General features: G+C 44.1%; 1 protein-coding gene across 8 annotated transcripts in view; it reads right to left on the bottom strand.

Annotated features, from left to right (window-relative positions):
- ARMC2 (armadillo repeat containing 2) overlaps positions 1 to 25,878 on the bottom strand; it is a 134,827-nt gene that overhangs the window by 24,888 nt on the left and 84,061 nt on the right. For 5 of the 8 annotated variants that reach the window (XM_077780060.1, XM_077780061.1, XM_077780063.1 and 2 more), the window contains 6 exons: positions 20,191 to 20,506; positions 12,698 to 12,820; positions 12,298 to 12,411; positions 9,599 to 9,731; positions 8,899 to 9,059; positions 2,435 to 2,651 (listed from right to left, as the gene is read on the bottom strand). In XM_077780060.1, coding sequence (XP_077636186.1) covers positions 2,494 to 2,651; positions 8,899 to 9,059; positions 9,599 to 9,731; positions 12,298 to 12,411; positions 12,698 to 12,820; positions 20,191 to 20,506 — 1,005 coding nt within the window. In that variant the 3' untranslated portion in view covers positions 2,435 to 2,493. Of the gene's footprint in view, positions 1 to 2,434; positions 2,652 to 8,898; positions 9,060 to 9,598; positions 9,732 to 12,297; positions 12,412 to 12,697; positions 12,821 to 20,190; positions 20,507 to 25,878 lie in introns of those variants that run through there. The other 3 variants (XM_077780064.1, XM_077780065.1, XM_077780066.1) reach the window with 3 other exon arrangements.

Below are 25,878 nucleotides of genomic sequence, written 5' to 3'. Positions count from 1 at the left end.
ATTTGAACCTTTGTGCACTGTTGGTGGTAATGTAAAATGGTGGAGCCTCAATGGAAAACACTTTAGATATTCCCCCCAAAATTAAAAGTAGAACTACTATACAATCCAGTAATTCCACTTCTGGGTATATACCCAAAAGAGTTGAAAGGAGGATCTCAAAGAGCTATTTACATACCACGTTCACAGGGTATTATTCACAATAGCCATGAGGTAGAAGCAACCCAAATGTCCATTGATGGATGACTGGATAAGCAAAATGTGGCATATACATATAAGGAAATACGATTCAGCTTAAAAAATTTGTTTTAATATTTTTATTTATTTCTGAGAGAGAGAGAGAGAGAGAGAGAGCGTGAGCAGGGGAGGGTCAGAGAGAGAGGGAGACACAAAATCTGAAGCAGCCTCCAGGCTCTGAGCTAGCTATCAGCACCGAGCCCGACACAGGGCTCAAACTCACGAACCGTGAGATCATGACCTGAGCTAAAGTCAGACGCTCAACCGACTGAGCCACCCAGGCGCCCCCGATTCAGCTTTAAAAAGGAAGAACATCCTGTCACATGCTTCAACAAGAATCAACTTTGAGGATATTATGCTGAGTGAAACAAGCCAGTACAAGAAGACAAGTACTATATGATTCCACTTATGTGAGGTATCTAATCAAATTTATAGAAACAGAAAGTAGAGCGGTGGTTGCTAGGAGCTGGGGGGAAGAGGAAATGGTGATTTTTTTTAAACAGAGTTTTAGTTTTGCAAGATGAAAAAGTTCTAGAGCTCTGCTGAAGAGCAATGTGAATATACCTAACACTACTAAACTGTACATTTAAAAACAGTATGATAAATTTTATGTTACGTGTTTTTTTTATCAGTTTTCACAAAAGGCAAGGGTGCCTGGCTGGCTTGGTCAGTCAAGAGCATGCAACTCTTGATCTCAGGGTTGTGATTTTTAAGCCTCATGTGCAGTGTAGAGATCCCTTAAGAAAAAATCTTTTAAAAAAGTGGAGGGGAAGGCAGAGAGATGGTTCCAAAAGGTTCAGCTTGCACAGGAGTCTGAGGGTGAAGAGTTTATATGGAGAACAGGTATACTGGTATTCCACCAGGAGTTCTTATGTTAGTTAAAAANTGTTTCACAGAAAGTAGAATATAGAGCCTTCTATGGATTTAAAAAAAAAAAATAGATCCTTAAATGGTTTTGAGAGATCAGCCCCTCAGACTATATAGTAAGGGAAGTGTTCCTATGGAATTTTGCTGAGCCCTCGTCAGAGATGAGGCCCAGACTAGAAGGGCCCTTGGAAAGTCTATTTGTTCCTGGAAATTTAGATATTATTTTCTAATGGTCTTTAAGAGCCCATCCAGTCTGAAGTACCTGCCTTCATCCCATTAGTCTTGGTATTTTGTAGGGTGAGAGAGGGGCCACTCATAATAGCTTTTCTCCAAGCAGAGTAGTGCCTCTACTTTTAGTTCCAAATCTTCACTTGGCTAATGTAGGATAATAGCAATCTCAGTTTCTTTGGTTTTTGTCATTTAGTCGAAGGCCAAACTTACCCTGCAAAGAATAGTAAACTAATAAATTAATTACCATCATAATGCTATAATTTATTGAGTACTACTATCACATCAGACATTGTGCTAGGCAACTTGCCCATTTAATGTTTTTCCCCCCGCAAACTGCACTAGAATAAAACATTCCTATTTTATTATTCCCATTTTACAGACGAAGTTAAAGAAATTAAGTAGCTTGCCCGAGGCCCACGCAGGACACAGCTGGGATTCAAGCTGAGACCTGCCGTATACCTAAGCCTAGACCCTGATAATGTTCCATCACCTCCCTAGCCACAGAGAGTTACAATTAGAAGGACTGTGTGGTCTAGTCATTTTATTTCAAATGAAAAGAGGTAAAATACTCCCTTTTTCATCTATTTTACTTATTTAATAGAGTAGATTGTCCAAAGCAGTCTTCCCTAAGTTTTTCTGCTTACTCCTGCCCTTAATAGGAGAACAAGAAAAATACTGGTACCTGACCAGAAAATTATTATTAGAGGATGAAGAATCAATACAGATGTTTACATAGTGATGTGTTCCTCATAGTGTTGACCACTGTTCTTTCCCAGACACAAAAATCTAAGAGTCTTCATTGCATGGGTCACTTACTGAACTGACACACACTTAAATTCCAAAGTTGTTAAATCCAATTTTAAGACTGGAACTGAAGTATTTAATACAGAATAGAAGAAGTCATTTACTTAGAAAAACTGTGAATATATTTTCATCTTACATTTCTCAGAGCAGAGAGTACATTTATATTCATTTCCCCCTAATACCTAATGAAAAATAAAGGCCTATTTCTTTTAAAATACTTAGACTACTCCGTAAAATCAGTATCTGAAAAACTTTCACTATTTGTCCATACTTAAAAACAAATATTCATGTTTGTTACCACTTCTTAAGAATGAAGGAGCCCTGACTTCTTGCTTCTGTTGTTAATCTGTATCAACGTTAGAAAGAAGGAATAGGCAGGGGTTCCAGGAAGGTGTGGTGACTCTGAATTCGGTTCAGAAGCTGCTGTGCCACAGGTCTGAATTCTGTTTCCCACTGGAGTTTGTGGTAGTTTTTTAGGTCTGGGTCAAAACTGCCATCCAGTGCTAGTTCTTCATCTGTATCCGAAAAATTAAAATCACAGCAATTATTTTGGCATGTAATCCTATTGGTTAAAGTTTAAATTTTGATGGCATAAGTTAAATTCATCCTTGGTCATCTCTAATTCCAGTGTGACACAGATAGGATTTGGGGGTTAAAAATGTGGTTTTTTATAGGAGTTAATTCTTGGGGCACCTGCATGGCTCAGTGTCTAACTCTTGATTTCAGCTCAAGTCATGATGCTCTGGTTTGCGAGATTGAGCCTGGAGTTGGGCTCTGTGCTGGGCGTGAAGCCTGCTTAATATTCACTCTCTCCCTCTCCCTTTCCCCCACTTGTGCTCTCTAATTAAATAAACAAACTTAAAAATTTTTAAAAATGAAAAGTATAAAAGTAGTGCTTCACCATAAAAAGGACAATAATCTTCTCAANTTTGAGTTGAGCTCTTATTTCAACTAATCCCCAAGTGTTTATATCCACATCTAAAAGTCAGATCACCATTTCTCTGGAGAAACAAAATATTAATAGTTACTCCTTATCTGCACATTAGAAAAGTGAATTGCTTCAGTGGTTGACAGGTATAAAAGGAATCAGGAAATCTTTTCAGAAAGTAACACGGTTGAATTTGACACTTGATTTGAAAATCAATTTTGCTGGCTTTGAAGCAGCCCCCGTGTACTTCCTTGAAAAGCCCCCTATGCTCTCACCAATAACAGTGACAAGTGAGAGACTTTAAGAATCTGAAGTAGTATTAGAACCCCAAGTGAGGGGGCGCCTGTGTGGCTTANGTATAATGTCGAAAAGCACTAGTTAAAAAAAAAAAAAAAGGCAAAATTACAACCTTAATTTGCTTCTTATTCCAAGGGCACCCTGACTTCTGTAAACACTGAAAGTATATCCAGCCAAAATAGGAAGATAAACGGCCGCTGAGGTTTCTGTGCCAATATTTTTGCTTGTTTATAGTGGGCCTCACCCCCCAGGTTAAGGGCTTTAGGAAAACGGACTGGCCTGCCGGTCAGAAGACTGGCTCTTCCACCTCCTAGGTCTGCGGCTGAGGCAGACATCGTTAAGTGGTAACCACTAAGCCCTAAAATGACCACAAATATTGCTACTTACATAACTTTTTCATAAGGCCAGTTAAAATCCTATTATCAAATGCTTCCTTACTGTTTACATCGAATTTTCTGCACTGAGTATTTTCGTGCATCCTGTGTACCTTGGCACTGCTGGTGTTAGTAGTTAGATAAGGAATCCCAGTTTGTACCTCCCCCTCCTCTCCTCCAACCAAGAGGACAGCTATGCAGCTCAGAGATAAGTTCTGGACAGACACAAACACTTCAGCAAGGCACTCCCTGTGAGGCACTCCCGGCCCCTGTAGGCAAACCTGGACCTCCCCACCCACCAGCTCACCAGGGCCTTGAAGAGAGGAGATGGCGTTCTGGGCCTTCAAAGCCCTTATTGGGCTACTTGCAGACAAGAGAAGCCTGAGAGACGGAGAGCTTTCAGGTTTCTCCATCCTCTTCCTGCCTACGGTTTTCCAGGTTTTCTGAGCACAAACTCCTGTCAGACAATGAATTCTCTTCTTTAATGCCCTTCTTTTGAAAGAGGCTTAGGGCTGCCGGCTGCCCAGGCACTTGGCAGTTCCTTCCTCTGCACAGGCTTTGGTTGGATTTAGTGGGTTTAGCAAATCTCTATTTGCGTGTTTTAGGGCTTTTTTTCAATCTAACGTCAAGACTGTGTTACTTTTCTTGAGGTCTGGCCTATGATTAGTTACTCCACACTCGAACCCTATTAATTTTAAGTTGGTTTAGACAAGATAACAAAAGTGGCCAAACAGCTACAGGTAAGCAAAAAGCAGTCTAAAGTTTGAAAGTAAATACAGCAAATGCATAAGAAAGTGCCCTACGACACTAGGTATTAAATTTTGTAATGGGTAGTCTTTGCAGTAAGAATAGCAGAGGCAAATTCAAGAACAATTTATATCTATGATTTTCAAACCCTTGACTGTGACCTAAAAGATACACACGTCAGGACCATACATTATGACTTACATATTTATTTACAATTAACAACCATTTCACAATAGAATACTTAGTCTTACTGCATGTAATATATTCTGGTATTTTCTTTCTTTGCTACCACTTCATTTTTTTAAAGATGTTGCACACAGGGTGAAAAGCATTGATTCTGATAACCAATCATTCTTAAGCTTCTAATGCTAATTAGAAGCTTCTAATACTAATATTAATACTAATTACTTCTAATACTAGAATTTAAGGGACAGTTTTTAGAAAGGTGTAGAAAGGAGTAAAGAACCCAAAATAATACATTTCTCAGTCATCATTAGATCATGATCTCTGTTGTAGTTTAAGTATCCTGCTTCCCCTTTAATGTGATCCTTTAACTTGAACTCTGGACCTCACTCTATCTCTGGTCTCATAACCTGGATGCTAAGTTGCACATACTTTAGGATGAACATAAAATAACCTGTGTTCTTCACGTTAATAATAAACTGCACACACTGATCACCAGTTACCAGCTCTTTTGGGAGAAGCTCATGGTAGAATGGTATGCCAGACTAGTGTGCATCACTGAAGATAAACATCAAGACAAACACACTACTGATGAGTTTATAAAAAGTGACCGCAATACATCAGAATATTTTACACAACACTCTTTTTAAGCTACTTTCCAAAAAGAACATCAACATCCCAATGTCCTAACCATGTTGAGGACTATTACTTTCTTTTTTTGTTTTTCCTCAGTCACCCATCAAAAAAAAAAAAAAAAAAAGTTGGCTAACTTCTATTACTATACGAATTAACTGCCTGGTCATTATTTCTAAAAACAGTGCATACTTCAATGTGGGGCTTTGTGATTTAATAGCTCATCCTGTTTTCAAAATGGTCAGCTTTTTAGCTATCTTTGTGAAATAATTGGAATGCAAGTACACTCTCACTCACCTTTCCATATAAATTGCTGTGTCCCAGCTGGTCAGACATAGCTTCAGAGGTAAGGGTCTGAGGCTAGTACTGCACAAGGAAAAACCAGGGAAGAGCCCAGTCCTCAGAATTTGTAAGGAGGGCCTCATGATCACGTGAGAAATCCATGACACACTGTGACTCCCTGATCAAATGTGTTTATTTTTGCTATCCATGCCACAGCCTCCTTCCACGGTTTAGGGTGAGGATTTAGAAAGTTAGCCAATCAGGGTGCCTGAGTGGCTCAGTCTGTTAAACATCTGACTCTTGATCTTGGCTCAGGTCATGATCTTCTGGCTCTGGGGACCCGGGCCCCACATTTGGCTCTGTACTGACAGAATAGAGCCTGCTCAGGATTCTCTCTCTCCTTCTCTCTCTGCCCCTCCCCTGCTCACGCTCATGCTGTCTCTCTCTCACTCTCTTTCTCTTTCTCTCTCTCTCTCTCTCTCACACACACACACACACACACACACACAGTAAATAAACTTAAAAAGGAAAGAAAGCCAACCTACAGGCATCTATCAAGGATCTACTTGGTATGAGGCAATATGGTTTCCCTTAGGCTCAGCTGGAGTGGGGAAACAAGATAAAAGTTACAAAACAGTAACACAGGAGACGTTATGAGTTCAGGATAGCTATTTAAGAAGTACAGATTTCTTATGACTCAACTGTGGGCTTGAAAAGGTGTGGGAGAAGGGTCTGCACAGGGACGAGCAGCACCTGGCTAGGCAGGTAAGGGATAGGCACATGCAAAGGCTCAGAGGTTGGGGAAGCACAAGGAGAAGCTTGACCTGGTTCTAAGAGAAGGCTAAGGGAGGGGCTACTAGAATGAAAAACTGCACTCTGCTGAGAAGCTGGCTGTGCCCACATCGGGTTCCAGGGGGCTGGCCCTTATGTGGGGCGCCTGGGTGGCTCGGTCAAGCATTCGACTTTGGCTCAGGTCATGATCTCGTGGGTTCGTGAGTTCAGCCCCGTGTGGGCTCTGTGCTGACAGCCCAGAGCCTAGAAACTGCTTCGGATTCTGTGTCTACGTCTCTCTCTGCCCCTCCCCTGCACTCTCTCTTTCTCAAAAATGAATAAACTTCAAAATAAAATTTTTTAATTAAAAAAAATTCAAAGGGGCCCATATGCAACATGGCCCCGCCATTTTCTTATTTAAGGTTGACCACCCTGAACCTACGTGCTGAAGGAAGCCACAGGCAGGCTGTGGTGCAGGCAGCTGCTGCCTAAGCTCTGAAAGCCCTGCACCCCAAGGGAGGGATTCAGCAAACCATCCACACCTCTTCCCCAAATGGGAGACACATAGAAAGGTGTGCCAACAACAGAGGACGTGCATGCTGAAGGCAGCAGTAAGAAGCCTTGAGAGAGTGGAAGCCATGACGGAGCAGGAGCCTCTGGGGACATTTTGCATCACAGCAGAGGCCGAGCAGATGATGGCCTACCACTGAAGGGGTCACTCAGGGCCTCTGGTTTCATCTGGAACCACCTTCCAGGTCCTGAGAGCCCCTCCAGCAGGCTTAGGGTAATGTGCTCATTTCCTGGCTTCCTTCTTCCCTATGCATCCTTTCCTAAAACTCCTTCATTGACCATGTGGGGATGGTCAAGCCCCGGCTGCAGAGCAAATTCACCTGTGGAACTTTGAAAAAAAATGCAGACAACTAGCCTCACCCCAGAGCTCCTAAATGAGCATTTTCGGGGATGGGGCCAGGACGAGTAAGTGCTTTTAAATTCCACACCTGATTCCAATGTTCTGCCCACCTTGAGAACAGAATTAAGGCAAGTTGAGCACGGCACTCTGCTCCTGGCAACCTGAGAAAGCTTAGCGTTCACAGAGCAAACGGTGAACCTCAAGGATTTAAAATCATGTTCTTTTTTTCTTATTCCTACACCCACAAAATTATATTTACTTGGAAAGAACAAATTTCACATCGACCTAACAGTCCTGATTCTTCCAAATAACTTCTGGTTCTGAGTTCCTGTTTAATAACGTTGTTATAACAGTTTTCAAAGCACTTTCACAGCCCTGATTTGAGGACTTGTGTGTCCGGCACTGTGTATCAGCTCTCTGTACAATGTCTTCTCCTTTATCATTCTAACAACTCTGCAAAGTAGCCAATTGTCCCTAGCTTACAGATGAAAAAATACCAGTTCAGGGAGGTTAAGCCCAACATTAAAAACTTATATGTGACAAAAGCAAGGACTTAAACTCAGAACTGTCTGCCTAAGGGCCATGTGGTCTTTCCCTTATACGCTCAGATGCTTAGTTGATCCTCACTAGGCCCTGGACCAGGGCAAGGGTTATCATGTCCCCATCTCAGAAATGAAAAGACAGGTCCTGAAATTCTCTTGTTGAATCACTCCACGAGAGAACACCAGCATTGGAATTGGCTTCTGAGTCACAACACAGTGGCTGGACAATGGTACAGACATGACCTCCATTTTGGGAAAAAGGATTATTGAAAAATTCATTTACTTATTCAAATCATTGTTTTTAGACCTAACCCCAGAATGAGAAAAATTCCCCTAAAAAACCTTTTTTTTTTTTAATGTAAGAAACTATCCTCTTTCCTTTGGTTTGTATCAGTGATTTCTTCCCTTTCAGTGGTCTGAACTCCACTGCAATGTGAAATAGTTTCACAGACTTTGCTCCACATGATAATTAATATAGCTGCTAATTAAAATGTACAGATCCATTAAAACCATGACTTAATCGAGAGTAGCTTTTAGCCATATTTTATCAATTCCAACAATGTTATATATTTTTAAACAACAGCAATAATATGTGCTGAGATCTGGTACTTAGGCAGTTTATAAAGAAATGCAAAAAAGGGGGGAAAAAAGTAGATCAGAAGATACTTAACAGAAGACCATGGGGGAGGGGAAGGGGAAAAAATAATTACAGGGAGGGAGGGAGGCAAACCATAAGAGACTCAAATACTGAGAACAAACTGAGGGTTGACAGGGGTGGGGGAGAGGGGAAAATGGGTGATGGGCATGGAGGAGAGCACTTATTGGGATGAGCACTGGGTGTTGTACGGAAACCAATTTAACAATAAACTATATTTAAAAAAAGAAGAAGAAAAGCAAAAACCACAGAAGAAATCATGACAGTATGCAGTGAGGTAGAGTCCTTGTGTCCCCACTGTAAATAACATTCTGCATCTTCCCAGATTATTTCCAAACTTACACAGCTACTCCAACACATACTAATCTTTACCCATGCTGGTCACAGAAAAGATTTCTCCTACTCTGATAAAACTCATGACTCACAGTCTGGAGTCTTACCTAAAAATGATGGCAGCAGGACTAACAGCGTGTTGGTGTCTTCATCTCCAAAACATGATGAAGCATTGGTGATATTTTCACTGAAGTTCCATAAAGTTTTGCAAACCAAGCAGGCCAGCTGCCAGTCGGTGGGACCAAAATGTCTTAAACAATCTACCAACCTGAGTCAATGAAAGTCAGATTAAGAAGTTATTAGAGGGGAGCCTGAGTGGCTCAATTGGTTAAGCTTCGGACTCTTGGTTTCAGCTCAGGTCATGATCTCAGGGTGCAGAATTTGCTTGGGATTCTCTCTCTCTCCCTCGGTCTCCGCCCCTTCCCCACTGGAGCTGTCTCTGTCCCTCTCAAAATAAATAAACTTAGAAAATTTTGTTTAAGTTATTGGTCAGAGTCTCTTTAATTTTTTGTATTTTTAGCCTAGTGATGATGATCCTGTATTCTTTAATATGTATTATATGTAATTCAGTGATTATTTTTTTAACATTTCACATCTATAAACTTAAGTAGCTACAAGGTAGCAATAACCTACTTCTGAATTGTTTTAAGGGGCCAGTGGCACCTAAATTCCCTCTTCAGCCATAGCTTGGCAGTTCCAAATGCTGAAATACCTCCACTCCAGAAGAGTGACGAGAGGGGCCCGAGCTCCCTGGGAAACTATTCCCTCTGAAATCTGAGAGTCGGGACTCCATGCCTTGAAACTTACTTTTTAATGCCACCTCCTTCTTTTAGAATGACACGCTTGTCTTTATCCACAGTGAGATTTAGGAGAACACCACAGGCAGAAAAGCAAATATCCTGATGCTTAGCATCCAGCAGTGCGATCATGAACTTGTGTACTGGGAGGGCAGAGAACAAATGTGGACCAATAAAGCTCAGGGTTCCCAGCTGTACCTTAGTTTATAAATGGCAAAGGGGGAAATGGGGAGTGGCTTGAAAAACCGGAAACTCAGCTAAGGGACTTAATCCATTCTTCCGAAGGCTTTACTCATGCCCAGCTGTGGGTTTCCCAACATCCACTGCATCTAGAACCTGCACCCCAGCCCTTAGGTCCTTGGTACCCCAGTAGTGGTGTATCTGACCCAGGCAGCAGCTCCCTCTTCAGGGCAATGATATAGTCCCTTACAGTTGCTAGGGGGGGAAAAAAAAAATCACAAATTCCAACCAACCACACAGGTGACATTCATCTCTAACATCTGATTCTTCTCAAGGGCACTTTTGAACCTTTGCAGCAATTTTCTTTAAATACACAACCCCAGGGGCGCCTGGGAGGCTCAGTCAGTTAAGCATCCGACTTGGGCACAGGTCATGAGCTCGCAGTTCCTGAGTTCAAGCTCTGCATCAGGATGTCAGTGCAGAGCCTGCTTCAGACCCTCTGTCCCTGTCTCTCTCTGCCCCTCTCCCCGCTGGTGTTCTCTCTTTCTCTCTCTCTCTCTCAAAAAAAAAAATTCTTTCAAAAAATTAAATACAGAACCCCAAGGGAGAGTAGGCTCCTGTTGAGATTTTCTCTAAAGTCTTCTAGGACTTGTAAAAGAAGAATTGCTCAGATGGCTGGAAACCGGCCTGTAGCAAGGCAGGACTTCTGGGGTGGGGGGGCAGCTCAAATCAAGACAGGCTCCCCACCTCTAGGAACCATTTTCCCTTACTTCTAGGAAATGGAACTATCTGTTCTGTTTTCTTATACCCCCAGCAGGGGTTGGGCAATGGGTTGGGGAAAGTTGGATAAAGTGTGTGTTCTGCCTCCTCTCTGCCACCTGAGAGGTGGCCATCTTGTTCTGACTTTGGTCTCATTGATGAGTCAGACACATACATGTGTGTGTTTAAGAGTCTAAAGAATGTGCACCAAATGTTAACAGTTATCTCTGGGGGAGTGAGATGATGGGTGACCGTTTGCTGCTGCTACTTTTTCCCCCTAATAGCTGTACTACCTAAATTTGCTATCATGGATAATTAGGAACTTTTAGGTATTATACTTACATGAAATATTTGAGACGTATAGAGGATGGTTATCTTGTGTACCTGGCACCCAGCTTAAGAAATAAAATGTTACAGGAGTGCCTGTGTGGCTCAGTCAGTTTAGCATCTGACTTTTTTTTTTTTTTTAATATTTATTTTTGAGAGACAGAGAGGCAGAGCATGAGCAGGGGGGGAACACAGAGAAAGGGAGACACAGAATGTGAAGCCGGCCCCAGGCTCTGAGCTGTCAGCACAGAGCCCAACCCAGGTTCTGAACTCATGAACTGCAAGATCATGACCTGAGCCAGAACAGGAGCCAAAGCTGAGGCCTAATGAACTGAGCCACCCAGGTACCCCTGGACATTTTTCTAAGTTTGTTTATTTATTTAGAGAGGAAGAGCATGAGTGGGGGAGGGAGGGGGAAGGGCAGAGAGAGAGAGAATCCCAAGCAGGCTGTCAGCACAGAGTGGGACTCGGGGCTCTATTCCACAAACCCATGAGACGGTGACCTGAGCCGAAATCAAGAGTCAGATGCTTAACTGACGGAGCCCCCCAGGCACCCGAAGTGACTGACTCTTGATTTCACCTCAGGTCATGCTCTCGTGGTTCTTGGAATTAAGCCCTGAGTCAGGTTCCTCAGATGGCAGCACAGAACCTGCTTGGAATTCTCTGTCTCCCTCTCTCTTCCCCTCCCCACCTCAAAATAAAAAAAATAAACTTAAAAAAAAAGTTACAGATCCAGTTTTATATCTTCGGGCCTCCCTTCCCCTCCAAAGGTGACTTCTGTCTTAAATATGGAGTTTATAATTTCCAAATGCCATTTGTACCTTTATACCATTACTATACAAGTACATTACATAAACAATACGCGAGATTGTTATGCATGTTCTAAAACCTATATTAATGGCATTATTCTGTATATACCTCGAATCCCTAGCTGTTTTGCTCCTGTATTACATGGTTGAGGCTGATCTATGTTGATCCATAAACCTCTAGTTCACTTATTTTAATTGGTGTAGAACTTTTTGTTGCATGAACATATCATAATGTATTCACACTTGGGTTTTTTCCATTTGTTGCTATTACAAGTAGGGTTATAATGGACATTCTAGTACTTGAAGGGGAATGGCTCCTGAGTCCATTCTCATGGACAGTAATGATGACTATAAATTATTTGTTTCCCTTATACACACACACACACACACACACACACACACACACACCCCTCTCAGAAGTCGGAGGACCACGCACAAGGGAGAGAGGAACCCTGAGAACACGGGCTCGAGCCATCCTGGCACACTGAGTGGAGAACCTTCCATACAGATAGAACAGCATGTAAAGCACTGCTCATCCCAACGCGGAAACAAGTATCACACCATCGTGACCCAAGCTCTAGTACTGCTTAGCTGTTAAGTGCATGTTGAGGAACACTGAGTATCATTAACTCACCGTTTTTCTGCACAATGAAATCACAGATGTCGTGGTCCTGGGAGAGATTTCCAAAAACACGCACAGCCTCAAGGATTCCATCCATGTTATTACTCACAAGGAGCTTTATGAGCACTGGGTTTGGGGACCAGAGAAATAAAACCAGTGAATTTAAGTTTTCATTTAAAGGCTGTTATGCTCCAGTATCTCACTAAATACCGATAACTCAAAAATCCAAAGTGGTGATAAAATACAAACTATAGGAGACTTAAGCAAGAACTCGGACACTAATTTTTCCCCATATTCCAATTTCTTAGAATTAATCAGCTTCTTTGATTTAATGAATGCCACCAGGTCTGTGTTTAGCTGATAAAGTCAAAATGTTAAACATTCATCTACCCAAATGCAACACTGAACTTACATTCAGCAATATATAGCTTTTTGTCTTGAATTATGGAATTCTTCACTTGGTAGTAAGACAAGTTGTTGATTGTGGCTGTAGTATTGATCACCAGCTCCTCGCAATCCTCAATTGACTTGTATTCTGAAACATGGTGAGGAAAAGGGTATCAAACACTCATTCCAGGGGCAGAAACAATGACATCCTTCCGGTAGCAACAGCAGCCCCAGGGACAAGCCACTGTCCCAGGCAAGGACTGTGCAAAGGCACTGTCCACCGCTTTATTTCCCAGAACTCTTCCTGCATGGAAATGCATCAAACGCAGGGGGCCACTCTGGCCAGGTTTCAGAACACACTAAGCTCAGTCCCTCCAGCCAGGGAGTCCGGACAAATTAGGCTGATCTAGGCCCTGTGTTAGTGGTGAAGTGAAGGCAGCACACCAGTGAGCCGAGCTTCTCTCACCCCTACCTATATGCCATGTTCCTGAACTCTCCGGGGGCTCCACCCCACAGGTCTGTTCCCCACACTGAATGTGTGCTCAACAGAACGATCCTTTGCGCAAACTCTTCCATAACTCCTATCGGTGCTGCCCTCCATACATGCAGACTCCGATCACTTCTCACCTCCTCCACTACCTCCTAGCCCATCCCTCACCTCTTAACTGACTATTCTTCTTCCAGCTTCTTCCCTGAATCCATCCTTAACACCATGATTCTTAACAGTAAGTCAGCTAAGGTCACTTGTCTTGCGTGGGCATCAGGCCCTACCTGGGCAGCCCTAGTCTTGACGTCCTCTGGCCTCATTTGCTGTTCCAGCCCCCAGGTCCCCAGTGCCAACCACACTGGTCTTGCTGCCTTTTTTTTTTTTTTTTTTCAAACATATCAGCATGATCCTGCCTGAATCTATGCTGCTGCTACTCCCTCTGTCTAAAATATGCTGTTTCCAGTTATCCACTTGGTTCACTCCTCACATCCTCCATGCTCTTGGTTAGACGTCACCTTATTGAGCACACATTCCTTACTCACCCTATATAAAACAGCACCCATTATTCTCTTCCCCTTACCTTTCTTTAAAAAAAATTTTTTAATGTTTATTTTTGAGAGAGAGAAAGGGAGAGAGACAGAGCATGAGTGGGGAAGGGACAGAGAGAGGGAGATACAGAATCTGAAGCAGGCTCCAGGCTCCCAGCTGTCAGCGCAGAGCCCCACATGGGGCTTGAACTCATGAACCATGAGATCATGACCTGAGTTGAAGTTGAACACCCAACCGACTGAGCCACCCAGGCACCCCTTCCCTTACCCTACTGTCATCTTCTCCATCACACATATAGTCACCTGACCTGTTAGATGTTATGTTTGTCTTCTAGGCCTAAAATGGAAGCTCCACGAGACTAGGGATGTGTCTATTGTAGTCACTGTTGTGTTCCCAGCACCTAGAACAGAGCCTGGCACATAGGGGTGCTCAATAAATAACTGCTGGGTGCAAGAACGCATGAAGCAATGAACTCTTTACTTAGCACATAAGGCCCTGAGTCATTTTGGCCCTGCCTTCACTCAGCCTCCAGACTCCTCTCCTGGCAGATGCAGAAATGCCAGTTAGGAGGACTGGTTCCTGCTACCCCCACACTGACGACACTAGACCTTGGGCAATGCTTGAGAATCTGTTGTTTTTTTGTCTTTTGCTTGGTAGGACAATTCATTAGCATGCCCAGAAAAAAAAAAAGGGGGGGGGTGGGGGGAGGATACCTCTTATGTATCACCACCTTCTGTAGGACCACACATTTGGCCAGAAGGAATAGGGACTGGCATCTAGGGCAAGAGGGTAGGCACTCACAGCTGCGAGGCATCTATCATGAACAGCACCAAGCACTTTTTGTGCGTTTAGCCCCACAAACATAAGTGGTTCATAATGCTTTAAATGCACGTACAAGCATTTGAGCCCACAATAGTTCATACTCAAAAGGTGCATCTGTCTCAGTCAGCTCAGGCCGCCTCAACACCACCACAGATTTGGGGCTTAAATAACAGAAATCTATTTTTTCATAGTTTTGGAGGTTGGAAGTCTGGGATCAGGATGCCAGTATGGTTGGGTTCTAGTGAGAACGCTTCCCGGCTTGCAGATGGCCGCCTTCTTGCTGTGTCCTCACTTGGTGGAGAGAGAGCAAGAGCAAGCTCTCCGGTGTCTCTTCTTACAAGGTCACTAATCCCATCACGAGGACGCTACCTATATGACCTCGTCTATACCTAATTATCTCCCAAAGGCTCTATCTCCAAATACCATCATACTGAGGACTAGGGCTTCAGCATATGAACCTGGGGGTTGGGGGATACAATTCAGTTCATATTACCCTCTGAAGATCCCATTTTACACAGGAGACCACTGAGGCTGGTAGGAGTTAAATACCTTGCCTGACTTCATAGAATATACATCTGAATCTGGGTCTGACTCATCCATTCTGCCCTTTCCATAGTGTCTTCCTGAGTGCCCACTGGAGCTGACTGGGGCAATACTTTGCTGCCAAAGGGCACGAGAGAACCACAACAGCCCTCTGTAGCTGGTGTGAGAAAGTCTAGAATTTGGAGCTTGCCACTAAGGTAGAAAATCTCTAAATCTGGGAGTTTCCTGAAAGGATTAGTCCTTATTAGAAACATTTGTGGGGGAGCCACCTGGGTGGCTCAGTTGGTTAAGTGTCCAACTTCAACTCAGGTCATGATCTTGTGGTTCATCAGATGGAGGCCCATGTTTGGCTCTGTACTGACAGCTCAGAGCCTGGAGGCTACTTCAGGTTCTGTGTCTCCCTCTCTCTGCCCTGCCCTCACCTAGTACTCTGTCTCTCAAAAATAAACATCCAAAAATTGCTTTTTAATAAGTAAATAAAATAAATATAAAAAGGAATATTTTTTTAATTTTAGAAGACCCTCTGCAATGAGATTGGCCTCAAGAGACGAGTCCTGGGGTTCTGTCTCTCAGGCCTCATGTCCCGTGCACACCTTGCAGCTGGCACCTGTCGTCAGCTTCTTGTCTGCACACCTGACATTCCTGCACCATGTGCTCTGAGCTCCTCGAAAGCAGGTACTACATTTTTTTAAAAGGTTATTTATTTTGAGAGAGACAGAGGGAGTGAGCAGGGCAGGGCCAGAGAGAGAAAAGAACAGAGGATCCCAAGCAGGCTCTGCACTGACAGCAGAGAGCCCAATGGGGGGCTCAGACTCACAAACTGTGAGATCATGACCTGAGCTGAAGTCAGATGCTCAACCAACTGAGCCACCCCGGGGCCCAACATTTTTTTAAACCTTATTATGTGCTGAATGTTTGTGTTCCTCTCCAAATTCGTAGGTAGAAGCCCCCACCCCCAATGTGACTGAATTTGGAGATAGGGCCTGTGAGGAGGAGATAAAGGTAAAATGAGGTCATCAGGATGGGGATCCTCATCCAATAGGCTGATGCCCTTACAAGAAGAGGCAGGTAGCATCTAGAAGCCAGAAAGAGCATCTTCACCAGACACCGACCCTGTCGGCTCCTGGACCTTGAGCTTCCAGCCTACAGAACCAAGATAAGATAGATTTCTGCTGTTTAAGCCACCCAGTCTGTGGTGGTGTGTTATGGGAACCCTGAGCAGATGAAGATAAACTTCTCTGAGCACATGGCATAGAAGGGATTATGCAGTAAGGACTCAATAATGGATCTACATGATAGCAGGGGGTGAAGTTCAAAGCATACCCCCAAACATCATTTTCATCAGGTATTAAAGTTTCTTCTACAATAAGTAAATCTTTCACAGAGTCTGGTAAGTGGTAGCTAAGTTGATCACTCTGGATGGCACTTAATTTCTCCGTACACTAGTAGGCAGGGGTGCCTGTGGGAAATGACAAGGCCTATAAAAGTAGAAGGCGGTGCCAGAGACTGATATGCTTCCTCCTCGAATTCATGTGTTGAAGCCCTATGTAACTGTATTTGGAACTACAGCTTTTAAGGGGGGATTAAGATTAAGTGAGACCATAAGGTGGATTCCTTATCCAATAGGGCCGGTAGCCTTATAAGAAGAAGAAGAAAGGGGCACCTGGGTGGCTCAGTCAGTTAAGCATCCAACTTTGGCTCAGGTCATGATCTCATGGTTCCTAAGTTCGAGCCCCGCGTGAAGCCTGGAGACTGCTTCAGATTCTGCATCTTCCTCTCTCTCCGACCCTCCCCACTCATGCTCTGTCTCTGTCTCTCTCTCAAAAATAAACATTAAAAAATAATAAATAAAAGAAGAGGAAGGGAGAGAGAGCACGTGCTCTCTGAGCGCACATAGCCAGGAAAGGCTGTGCAAGGAAGGACATAGAGAGAAGGCAGCCATCCTCAAGCCAGGAAGAGAGACCTTACCAGGACCTAACCCTGATGTCACTCTCATCTCAGACTCCCAGCCTCCAGATCTGGGAAGGAAGCAAATCTGCTATTTAAGTCACCCGGTCTACACTGTTTTGTTATGGCAGCCCCAGCAGATGAAGATGGGTGTTGGTACCAGGACAAGTACCTCAAAGTGAGGCAGCAGCTTTGGAAGTGGGGAGTTGGAACAGGGGCTGGAGGAGCCTGAGGTGCATATTAGCAATATGAAATGTTAAAGATGATTCTGGTGAGGGCTCAGAAAGAAAAGAGGAGAGCTGGAGAGAAAATCCCATCTTTTTTTTTTTTTTAAATGTTTTATTTATTTTTGAGAGAGGGAGAGAGACAGCGCAAGCAGGGGAGGGTCAGAGAGAGAGGGAGACACAGAATCTGAAACAGGCTCCAGGCTCTGAGCTGTCAGCACAGAGCCCGACGCGGGACTCGAACCCATGAACCGTGAGATCATGACCTGAGCCGAAGTCGGACCCTCAACCGACTGAGCCACCCAGGTGCCCCATCCATCTTTTTTTTTTTTTTTAAGTTTTATTTATGTAAGTAATCTCTATACTAGTGTGGGGCTTGAACTCATGATCCCAAGATCAAGAGTCACATGCTCCACCGACTGAGCCAGCCAGGCAGCCCACAGCTTCCATCTTCTTAGAGAACACATCAACAATCGTGAACAGAATGTCAGTAGAAATGTGGACATAAAGGCCATTCTGGTGAAGCCTCAGATGGAAATGAGGAACAGGTTACTAGAAATTACAAGGAAAGGTGACCCTTGTTGTAAGGTGGCAAAGAACGTGGCTGAACTGTGTTTGTTTTCTAGTGTTTGGGGAAAGATAGGACTTGGAAACAGCAATATTGGATATTCAGCTGATATTTGTAAGGAAAGCACTTAAGAAGGGGCATTTAATGTCAGGCTTCTCCAGACATGACAGTAAGCTGTGATGAGAGAGAGATGAATTGAAGAAAGAATTGTTAAGCAGAAAGAACTCGAATTTGAAAATCTGGAAATTTCTCAGCCTATCCACATGACAAAAAGTGAGAAAGCATATGCTGGAGAGAACCCAGTGTGCATTTGGACTCTCATTCAATAAAGAGCTTCTGGGATTATATGAGCAGCAACACTGGCAGTTTGAACCAAACAGGACCGAGGCAGGACAAAATGAAGGAAGGCTATCAGACTCCTTGGATGTGACAAGACAGGAAGAGAGTGAATGTGCCTTTCTCTTCAAAGAGGGTTGAAATGCCCCCAAAGGTGAATCAGAGATCACCAAGGCCACTGCCTCTGTTTCAACAGGCCAGGTCCCTTCACCCCAAAGCCCTGAGGAGGAAACCAGTCTGCAGAGCCCTGACACCCTGACTGACAGAGATGTGGATGCAGGACCATTGCCACAGTGGGTCTGGAAAGCAAAGCACGAAACCCAAAAGGATTACTTTCAGTCTTAAAATATGATGTAATTTGCCTTGCTAGGTTTTATTTTTGTTATTTTTTAAATATTTTTTAAGTTTATTTATTTTTGAAAGAGAGACAGAGCCCATGCAAGTGGGGGAGGAGGGCAGAGGGGGAGAGAGAGAGAGAGAGAGAGAGAGAGATAATCCCAAGCAGGCTCCTTACCTTCAGCAGGGAGCCTGAGGTGGGGCTGGAACCCACACACCATGAGACCATGACCTGAGCTGAAACCAAGAGTCACACTTAACTGACTGAGCCACCCAGGCTCAGTTTTAGACTTGCTTGGGAACTGCCACCTTTTCCTTTTTCCCTATTCCTCCCTTTGCCTGTCTATCCTATGCCTGTCCCACCAGTATGTTTCAGAAGCATCTAACATGCCCAGTTTTACAAGATCACAGAAGGAGAGGAATTCTTCCCCAGGATGTATCATATCTTGAGTCTCACCATATCTGATTTAGATAATATTTAAATGAGATGTTGGACCTTAGAGTTGAGGCTGGAAGGAGTTAAAACTTTTGGGGCTATTGAGATGGAATGAATGTATTTTGCATGAGAAAAGGACATGAATTTTGGGCAGGGCGCCAGGAGCAGAATACTATTGACTGAATTGCAGCCCCTCCCCCAAATTCATATGCTGAAACTCTAACCTCCAATGTGATTGTATGTGGAGATAGGGATTTTAGGAGGTAAGGTTAAATGAGGTTGTATAAGTGGACTCCTTATCTGATAGGATTGGTGGTCTTATAAGGAAGGAAGGCGGGAGGGAGAGGGAGAGAGAGAGAGAGAGAGAGAGATTGAGATCATTCCCTTTCTTGAGTGCACACTCTGAGGAAATGCCATGTGAAGACAGAGTGACAACATAGCTGTCTGTGAGCCAGGAGGCGAGTTCTCATCTGGGACCCAATTGGCAAGGCCCCTTGACCTTGGGCTTCCAACCTCCAGAACCATGAGAAACAAATTTCTGTATTTAAGCCACACAGTCTGTGGTGTTTTGTTATGGAAGAGTGAGATGGCTAATAATGGGGGGAAATGGGACACAAATGACTGGGGGCCATAATTACAGATAATGTGAAAGATAAAATAAATTATAGATAACCTGAGAAAGAAAAATATAAATAAACTTTAATCACATGGACTAACCCAGGAAAAATTAAGGATTTAAACTCTTTGTGGTTAGTATGGCCAATTGTTGATAATTTGATTGGTATACTTTTTAAAGTATTATTTTAAAAAGAGAGAGAGCACAAGCAAGGGAGAGGGGGAGAGAGAGAGAGAGAGAGAGAGAGAGAATCCCATGCAGACTACATGCTCAGAGCTGAGTCTGACATGGGGCTCCATCTCATGACCCTGGGATCATGACCTGAGCAGACATCAAGAGTTGGAAGCTCAAAGAACTGAGCCACCCAGGTGCCTCCACTATAGTTTAAAACAAACAAATAAACTAAAAGGTAAAATTTGCATACCATACAATTCACCCTTTTCAGGTGTGCAATTCAATGGGATTTAATAACAATTTTTTACTTTTTCTTTTTGTGTATATTTTTTAAATCTGTATTACCTTTCAGGCAGTTCTGCACAGAGGAATTTTCCTTCCTGCAGCTGAGAAGGCACATTAAAGCCAGCCAGTGGTGCCACTAAACCCTTCCGGGCACCCAAGCCGCAGAACTGTCCCCGCTGCTGGGAGCAGCCTTACCTAGCGTGGCGAGGAGCAGGCCCACGGCGCGCGGGTTGGCGGCCAGCGCCGGGCCGATGCCAGGGTGGATGGCTAGGTTGGCCAGCACCCGGGTCAGCTTGATGAGCACGTCCTCCGCCTGGGCCCGCGGCCTCTGCGCCTTGGGCTGCTGGGCTCCTCCCGCCTGCTCCTCGGTGCACAGGTCCAGTCTGTAGAACGTATGGAATAATGACAGCAAGGTCGGGATGCTCCCTCTCTCTTTGGAAAACTGTTCACGAGCCTGGTTGTTTTTCGCTGTCAGGTTGCCAAGAATAAAGACAATACGGACGACTAAATCCTGCAATCAATGGAAGACAATTACAAGTGCATAGGGGCTGGGACAAGTTGTTGGAAAGAGTACAGTATTTAATTTATTCACGACTTAATTAATAGCAAAATGGAACACATCTGGCTTCTACTAACTTGTCTAGTATTTGAGTCCCAAGATTGGTGCAAATTGACAGAGGAGATTAAAAGCATTTGGCAACAATGAAAGAACACTAACTGATTGATGCTATTAGCAAGGGCTATTAACTTCAGATCCTTCATCTGAAATTCTGGCTGGTCTTTTTTTTTTTTTTTTTTTTTTTTTTTTTTTTTTTTTTTTTTTTTTTTTTTTTTTTTTTTTTTTTTTTTTTTTTTTTTTTTTTTTTTTTTTTTTTTTTTTTTTTTTTTTTTTTTTTTTTTTTTTTTTTTTTTTTTTTAATCCCCCAGAGAACAATTAGTTGAGTGGGATAGGATTACTGATAATGTGTTATGTAAATCTAAGTATTGACACTAACAGGTTTCTTGAGCGGGCAAATCTTTTCCTAAAAGTTCACCTCCTGCAGAAGCATTGTGTTTCTAAAAATCGGTGTTCTGCACAATGGCTAATCAGATTGTGTTACAGCAGGCTTTCCTGACCTGGGCTCCACTGACATCTGGGGCAGGATAATCTTTGCTGTTGGGGGGCTGTGTTTAGCAGCAGTATTCCTGGCCCCTACTACTAGGTGCCAATAGCACCTCCCCAGATGCCACAACCAAAATGGCTTAAATGTTCCCTGGGGGCAAAATCAGCCCCAGTTGAGAATCACTATGTTATATAAATCAGCCACGTGAAAGCAGTCCTTGTGATGAGGGAGCATAAGGCAAACTGGTGGCCAAGCACAATCTAGCATTACCCCCCCTTCCCCCTCCCCCCAGGGGGATGTGTGTGGCGTTCCTCAGGCATTCCCTGATGCCCAAGTACAAAGGAAAGGACAGAAAACAAATGGTTAAATAAATGGTTCAACTCCATCAGTTCACAACTATCTTAGTAAATTATAAGACAAAGGCAATCTTATCAACAGCCTAATCTCCAGAAACCTATAGACTCAGTTTCCTGGAGCCCCAACATCACCATCCCCTCCATAGTGCTGTGGGGAACAAAGACAAGAAGGAAATGACAGATAAAATTAAATTTCCTTATAACCTGCAGCCCTTTGACACACACTTAAGGCAGGCAGAGTAAAATCTTTCTCCAGGAACTCCCTACTGTCTTAAATGTTAATGCCTTAGCTTGACAACAGCTAGGCCTCCAGTGATCTGTGAGTCTTTAGAATATGAAAATCTCTTTGGAAAGTTCTCTTTTGACTTTACCTCCCCCAGCCCCATAGTATATAAGGAGTCACTCTTCACAACCCCAATACACCTCTTTCTGCCCATAGGTCCCGTCCCCATGCTTTAATAAAATCACCCTTTTGCACCAAAAACGTGGCCAGGAATTCCCTTTTGACCACTGACCTCACCATCACCCCAAAACCTCATCACTTGTCTTTCTTGATCAGGGTAGTGGTTACATGGGAGACACCTTCATCACTATTTGCTAAATTGTACATGTGTGTTTCATGTACTTCTCTGTGTATAAATGATATTTCACAATAAATAAATGTTTCTTAAAATCCCAAGCTGAGAACAATTTACAACTAAACAGAATGCAAACATAGTTATGTTCTTAATTCCACAACAAAAGACAAATGAGTGCCCTTGGCCTCACCCACACCCCCCCAGAGAGTGAGGGAGGAAGAGTCTCCTGTGGGAGGAAGAGACTTCACAGACACACTCGCTGAGGGGCTACGACTGACCTGGGTGCTAATTCTCCTTGTGCCATGCACTGTGTGGTTTGACAGGCAAGAAACGGGGGTTTGTGCAAGCTGCCTGGTCACACAGCTAGTGAGGGCTGAGTCAGGATTGGAACCCAGGATTCCCCCGACCCAGAGTCCTTTCTGCAGCCAAGCCTGGCCTTCCACATGGCCTATCATGTAAGTATCTCCTTTGCCTTACCATACGCAGAGCAGTCAAGGAGTTTTCTCTTTTCAAAATCCAGGGGCTCCTGGGTGGCTCCATTTGTTAAGAGTCTGACTTCAGCTCAGGTCATGATTTCAGACTTTGTGAGTTCGAGCCCTGCGTTGGGCTCTGTGCTGACAGCATCGAGTCTGGAGGCTGCTTCAGATTCTGTGTCCCCCTCTTTCTCTGCCCCTCCCCTGCTCACACTCGGTCTCTCTCTCAAAAATAAACATTAAAAAAGGTTAGAAAAAAATAAATAAAATCCAAATATGTCACCAGGAAAGATTCCCTACAAACCTGACTTTGTTGATCAGATCTGTAGTAGCAAACTTAAGGACAGGGGACAAAGGGCAGANGGGGATGGACAGGACAGGGACTATGCGTGGCAGAGAGTGGAGGGTCACAGGCAAAGGACAAAACAGGACTTGCCTGGGGCTCCTCTGCCAATACCAACTTGTTCCTGCTTGTTCTTGAAAGAAAAGTTTTCCCTGGCACTGGCCGAGAAGAAGCGAGGCCACTGCTTGTGCAGCTGGGAACCATTTGTCAACATTAAGAAAGTCGGAGGCTAACGCGCCAGCAAGAACTGGAGCAGGTCCAGGAGAGAGTTCACACTGGGAAAAACTTCAGCTCAGCATGCAGCCACTGGCAGCCAGTCTTCCCAGTCAGGAGAGCCTGCTCCTGGGCCACCAGAAGCCTGAAGCCCTTAGGGAACTCTAGATGCTGGGGGCCTGGGAGAATACACTCGCAGGATCGGAGTGAGACACGATGCTTTGGTGCTTTGAAGAGCTTCTAATTGACTGAGACGGCAAGGCTAACAAGTGTGGGCAAAGAGCAAAGACTAAAAGGGCCAAGCAGGAAGCTAGACACAGAAAGGGACTGTAATCTCCAGCTGGAGAGCCAGGCAGTCTCATTCATACATGTGACTTTGCTTAGCCTCTCTGTGCCTCCATTCACTCATGTGTAGAATGGAGGAAATACTGTATTGTATTGCATTGCATTGCATTGCGTTGTATTGTATTGTATTGAGACCAAACAGGTAAAGCACAAATCGTGAGGAATGATTTGGGCGCTGCTCTGAACTGCTTTCATGTACTATTAATAACATGTTAGTGGCATTAAACTGTGTAGGATGGACCTGATGGTCTCTGAGGAGTTTGGATGAGGGGATGCCCAGGGAACAGTGGTGGCAACTGACAAAATTACCGCCGATGAATCGGAGTCTAACCTTGAAAAATGTGTGAAATGCAGATATATGGAGGGGAGGATGGGGTAGGTTGGCCAGGCAAAAAGGAACGGGTCTTGACAAAGTGCCTGGGACAGTCCCCTTTCTGGGCAGGGGAGTTGCCTTGTCTGTCTCTGATCACCAGGCGGTTCCCTAAAATAACTGAACTCTATGGCTCTCAAATCTTAAATCAGCACACACAATTTCATTATGACGCTCGTCATTTCGTGTAAACGCGGCGGTTACTTCACATAATTCCCGATGACAGAGGCTCCTCCCTGGGCTCTGGACGGAAAGCACTCCTCCACCCTGGACACACCCAACAGAGAAGCAGAACACTTTCTTTCCAACCAGGACAGAGGACATTTCTGAGAATTAGGCTCCTCGAAGGATATTCCATTTTATATATTTTCTATGCTGAGGAATATGAGCTTTTTGCATAAACTCTGATGTATAATTTCTGATTACAGACGACACCCCACATGACTTCTATCTCTGAAAAAGCCTAATAGTCAAACCATAATAGTAGTAGCAGCAGCAGCAATGAACACACAGTGTTGATGGTATGCCAGGCCCTGGTCCAAGCATTTAGATGCACAAATTAATTCATTAAAAGTGATAATTTGTAGCCCTTTAAATCTGAACAAAGCGGGTCCCAATCTCCACACTCCAGGGAGTCCCCTCTCTCACACATTTAACAGTACTCCTGTTGACGCTGATCGCCCTCACGCTGTTCCCTGGATTGAGCTCCTCGCCCATTTCCTCAGAAGCGTGTGAAGCAAGACAGGAAAGACGTTGTATGTGATTGTGAATGAGTTCTTTAAAAACTTAAAAAGTGGTTGCATTCTCTTTGCTCATTCATATCAGGACTAATCAACTTACCCTGTAAAATGTCACAGCTGCCTTCTGAAGGATGCTAAACTATTCTCTCTTCTCCCTCTTCCTAGGCCTCTTCGCCTCTGCCTTCCTATGTTTGTTTCTCTGCTTAGTAGAACTCAGCAGGTGGCTCTGGCCCCATCCCATCTCTACCCATCACTGCTGACCAGCCAGGAGTAATCAGACCAGATCCCAGGCTGGAGGTGAAGGCAGCTTCCCTTAGAGATCATCATTCTTCCAAACGCCAAGTGACCTCCCTCCACGGTCACATGCAGTCTAATCTGGGAAGACCAAGTGCTGCTTTTCTTAGAAAAATTCCCTCGGCCGCTTCGACTTCTACAGTTCTTTTATTCTAATGCCTGCATGGATCCTACCATGGCATACGCCTCACACGGGAAGAAGAAACCGTAGGCTTTAGGGCAGGAAGAGTTAACACCGCCACAGTACCTCTCTCCCTGCCTTCAGATGGAAAAAGGAGGGGGTGGTTCCTGGCAGCAGCAGGGCCAACTGAGGGATGGCACGCGGGATCAACAAACGGGGGTGGCAGATTGCACCGCTCGCAGCACCAAGCTTCCAGCAACTGCTACGCTCACGGTTTCTGTCCTCTTTCTCAGGGTTGGCTCGGGCGTCTTTTCTTTCCCCACCCCCCACCTTTCTCCAATCTATTCCCTGCAAATCTAGGGAACGTGGAATAGGCCAAAATAGAAGCAGTCTCCCGGGAGGCTGGCAGAGCCAGCCAGTCTTCCCATACCAGTGCCTGTCTTGGCTCATCTGGAGGCCCGAGGACACCAGCTGAGCAAGAGGGCTTTGCGGAGGCCCCGTGGCTCACCGTGGGCGGCCCGCACCATGCCGAGGACCGCCTTGGCCTGTGTCATAGAGAGGTTATTCACTGTTCCACAGAGAGAGGTGAAGGATTGTTGCCAATCCTTTGCAAGTCTCCAAAACGCCACTCAACTACGCATTCTATAAAAGTTTGAAAAAATTAGACAAAGGCCAACCGTATCGATTTGTAGAGACCACTGACTGAGTCCATAGCAGAAAATTATTTCATTGGTATACAATTCTCCTGTGAGGTACAGATTCTATTATTCTCAGACGACATCTGACAGCCACCTATAAATCCACCCTGAACTTTCAGAGCATTTTTATCAAATGTAACACAATGTTGCATATATATGCCACAGCTTTGTAGTTTTGAATCAGGAGAGATACTTTTTCCATTTTAAAGAAGGCAGTCTAGTATAACTAGTTCATATTGACTTTCCAAT

Source organism: Crocuta crocuta, unplaced genomic scaffold (genome assembly GCF_008692635.1).
Source record: "Crocuta crocuta isolate KB4526 unplaced genomic scaffold, BGI_CrCroc_1.0 scaffold147, whole genome shotgun sequence".
Taxonomy (NCBI): domain Eukaryota; kingdom Metazoa; phylum Chordata; class Mammalia; order Carnivora; family Hyaenidae; genus Crocuta; species Crocuta crocuta.
This window is presented reverse-complemented; position numbering and strand designations above follow the sequence as displayed.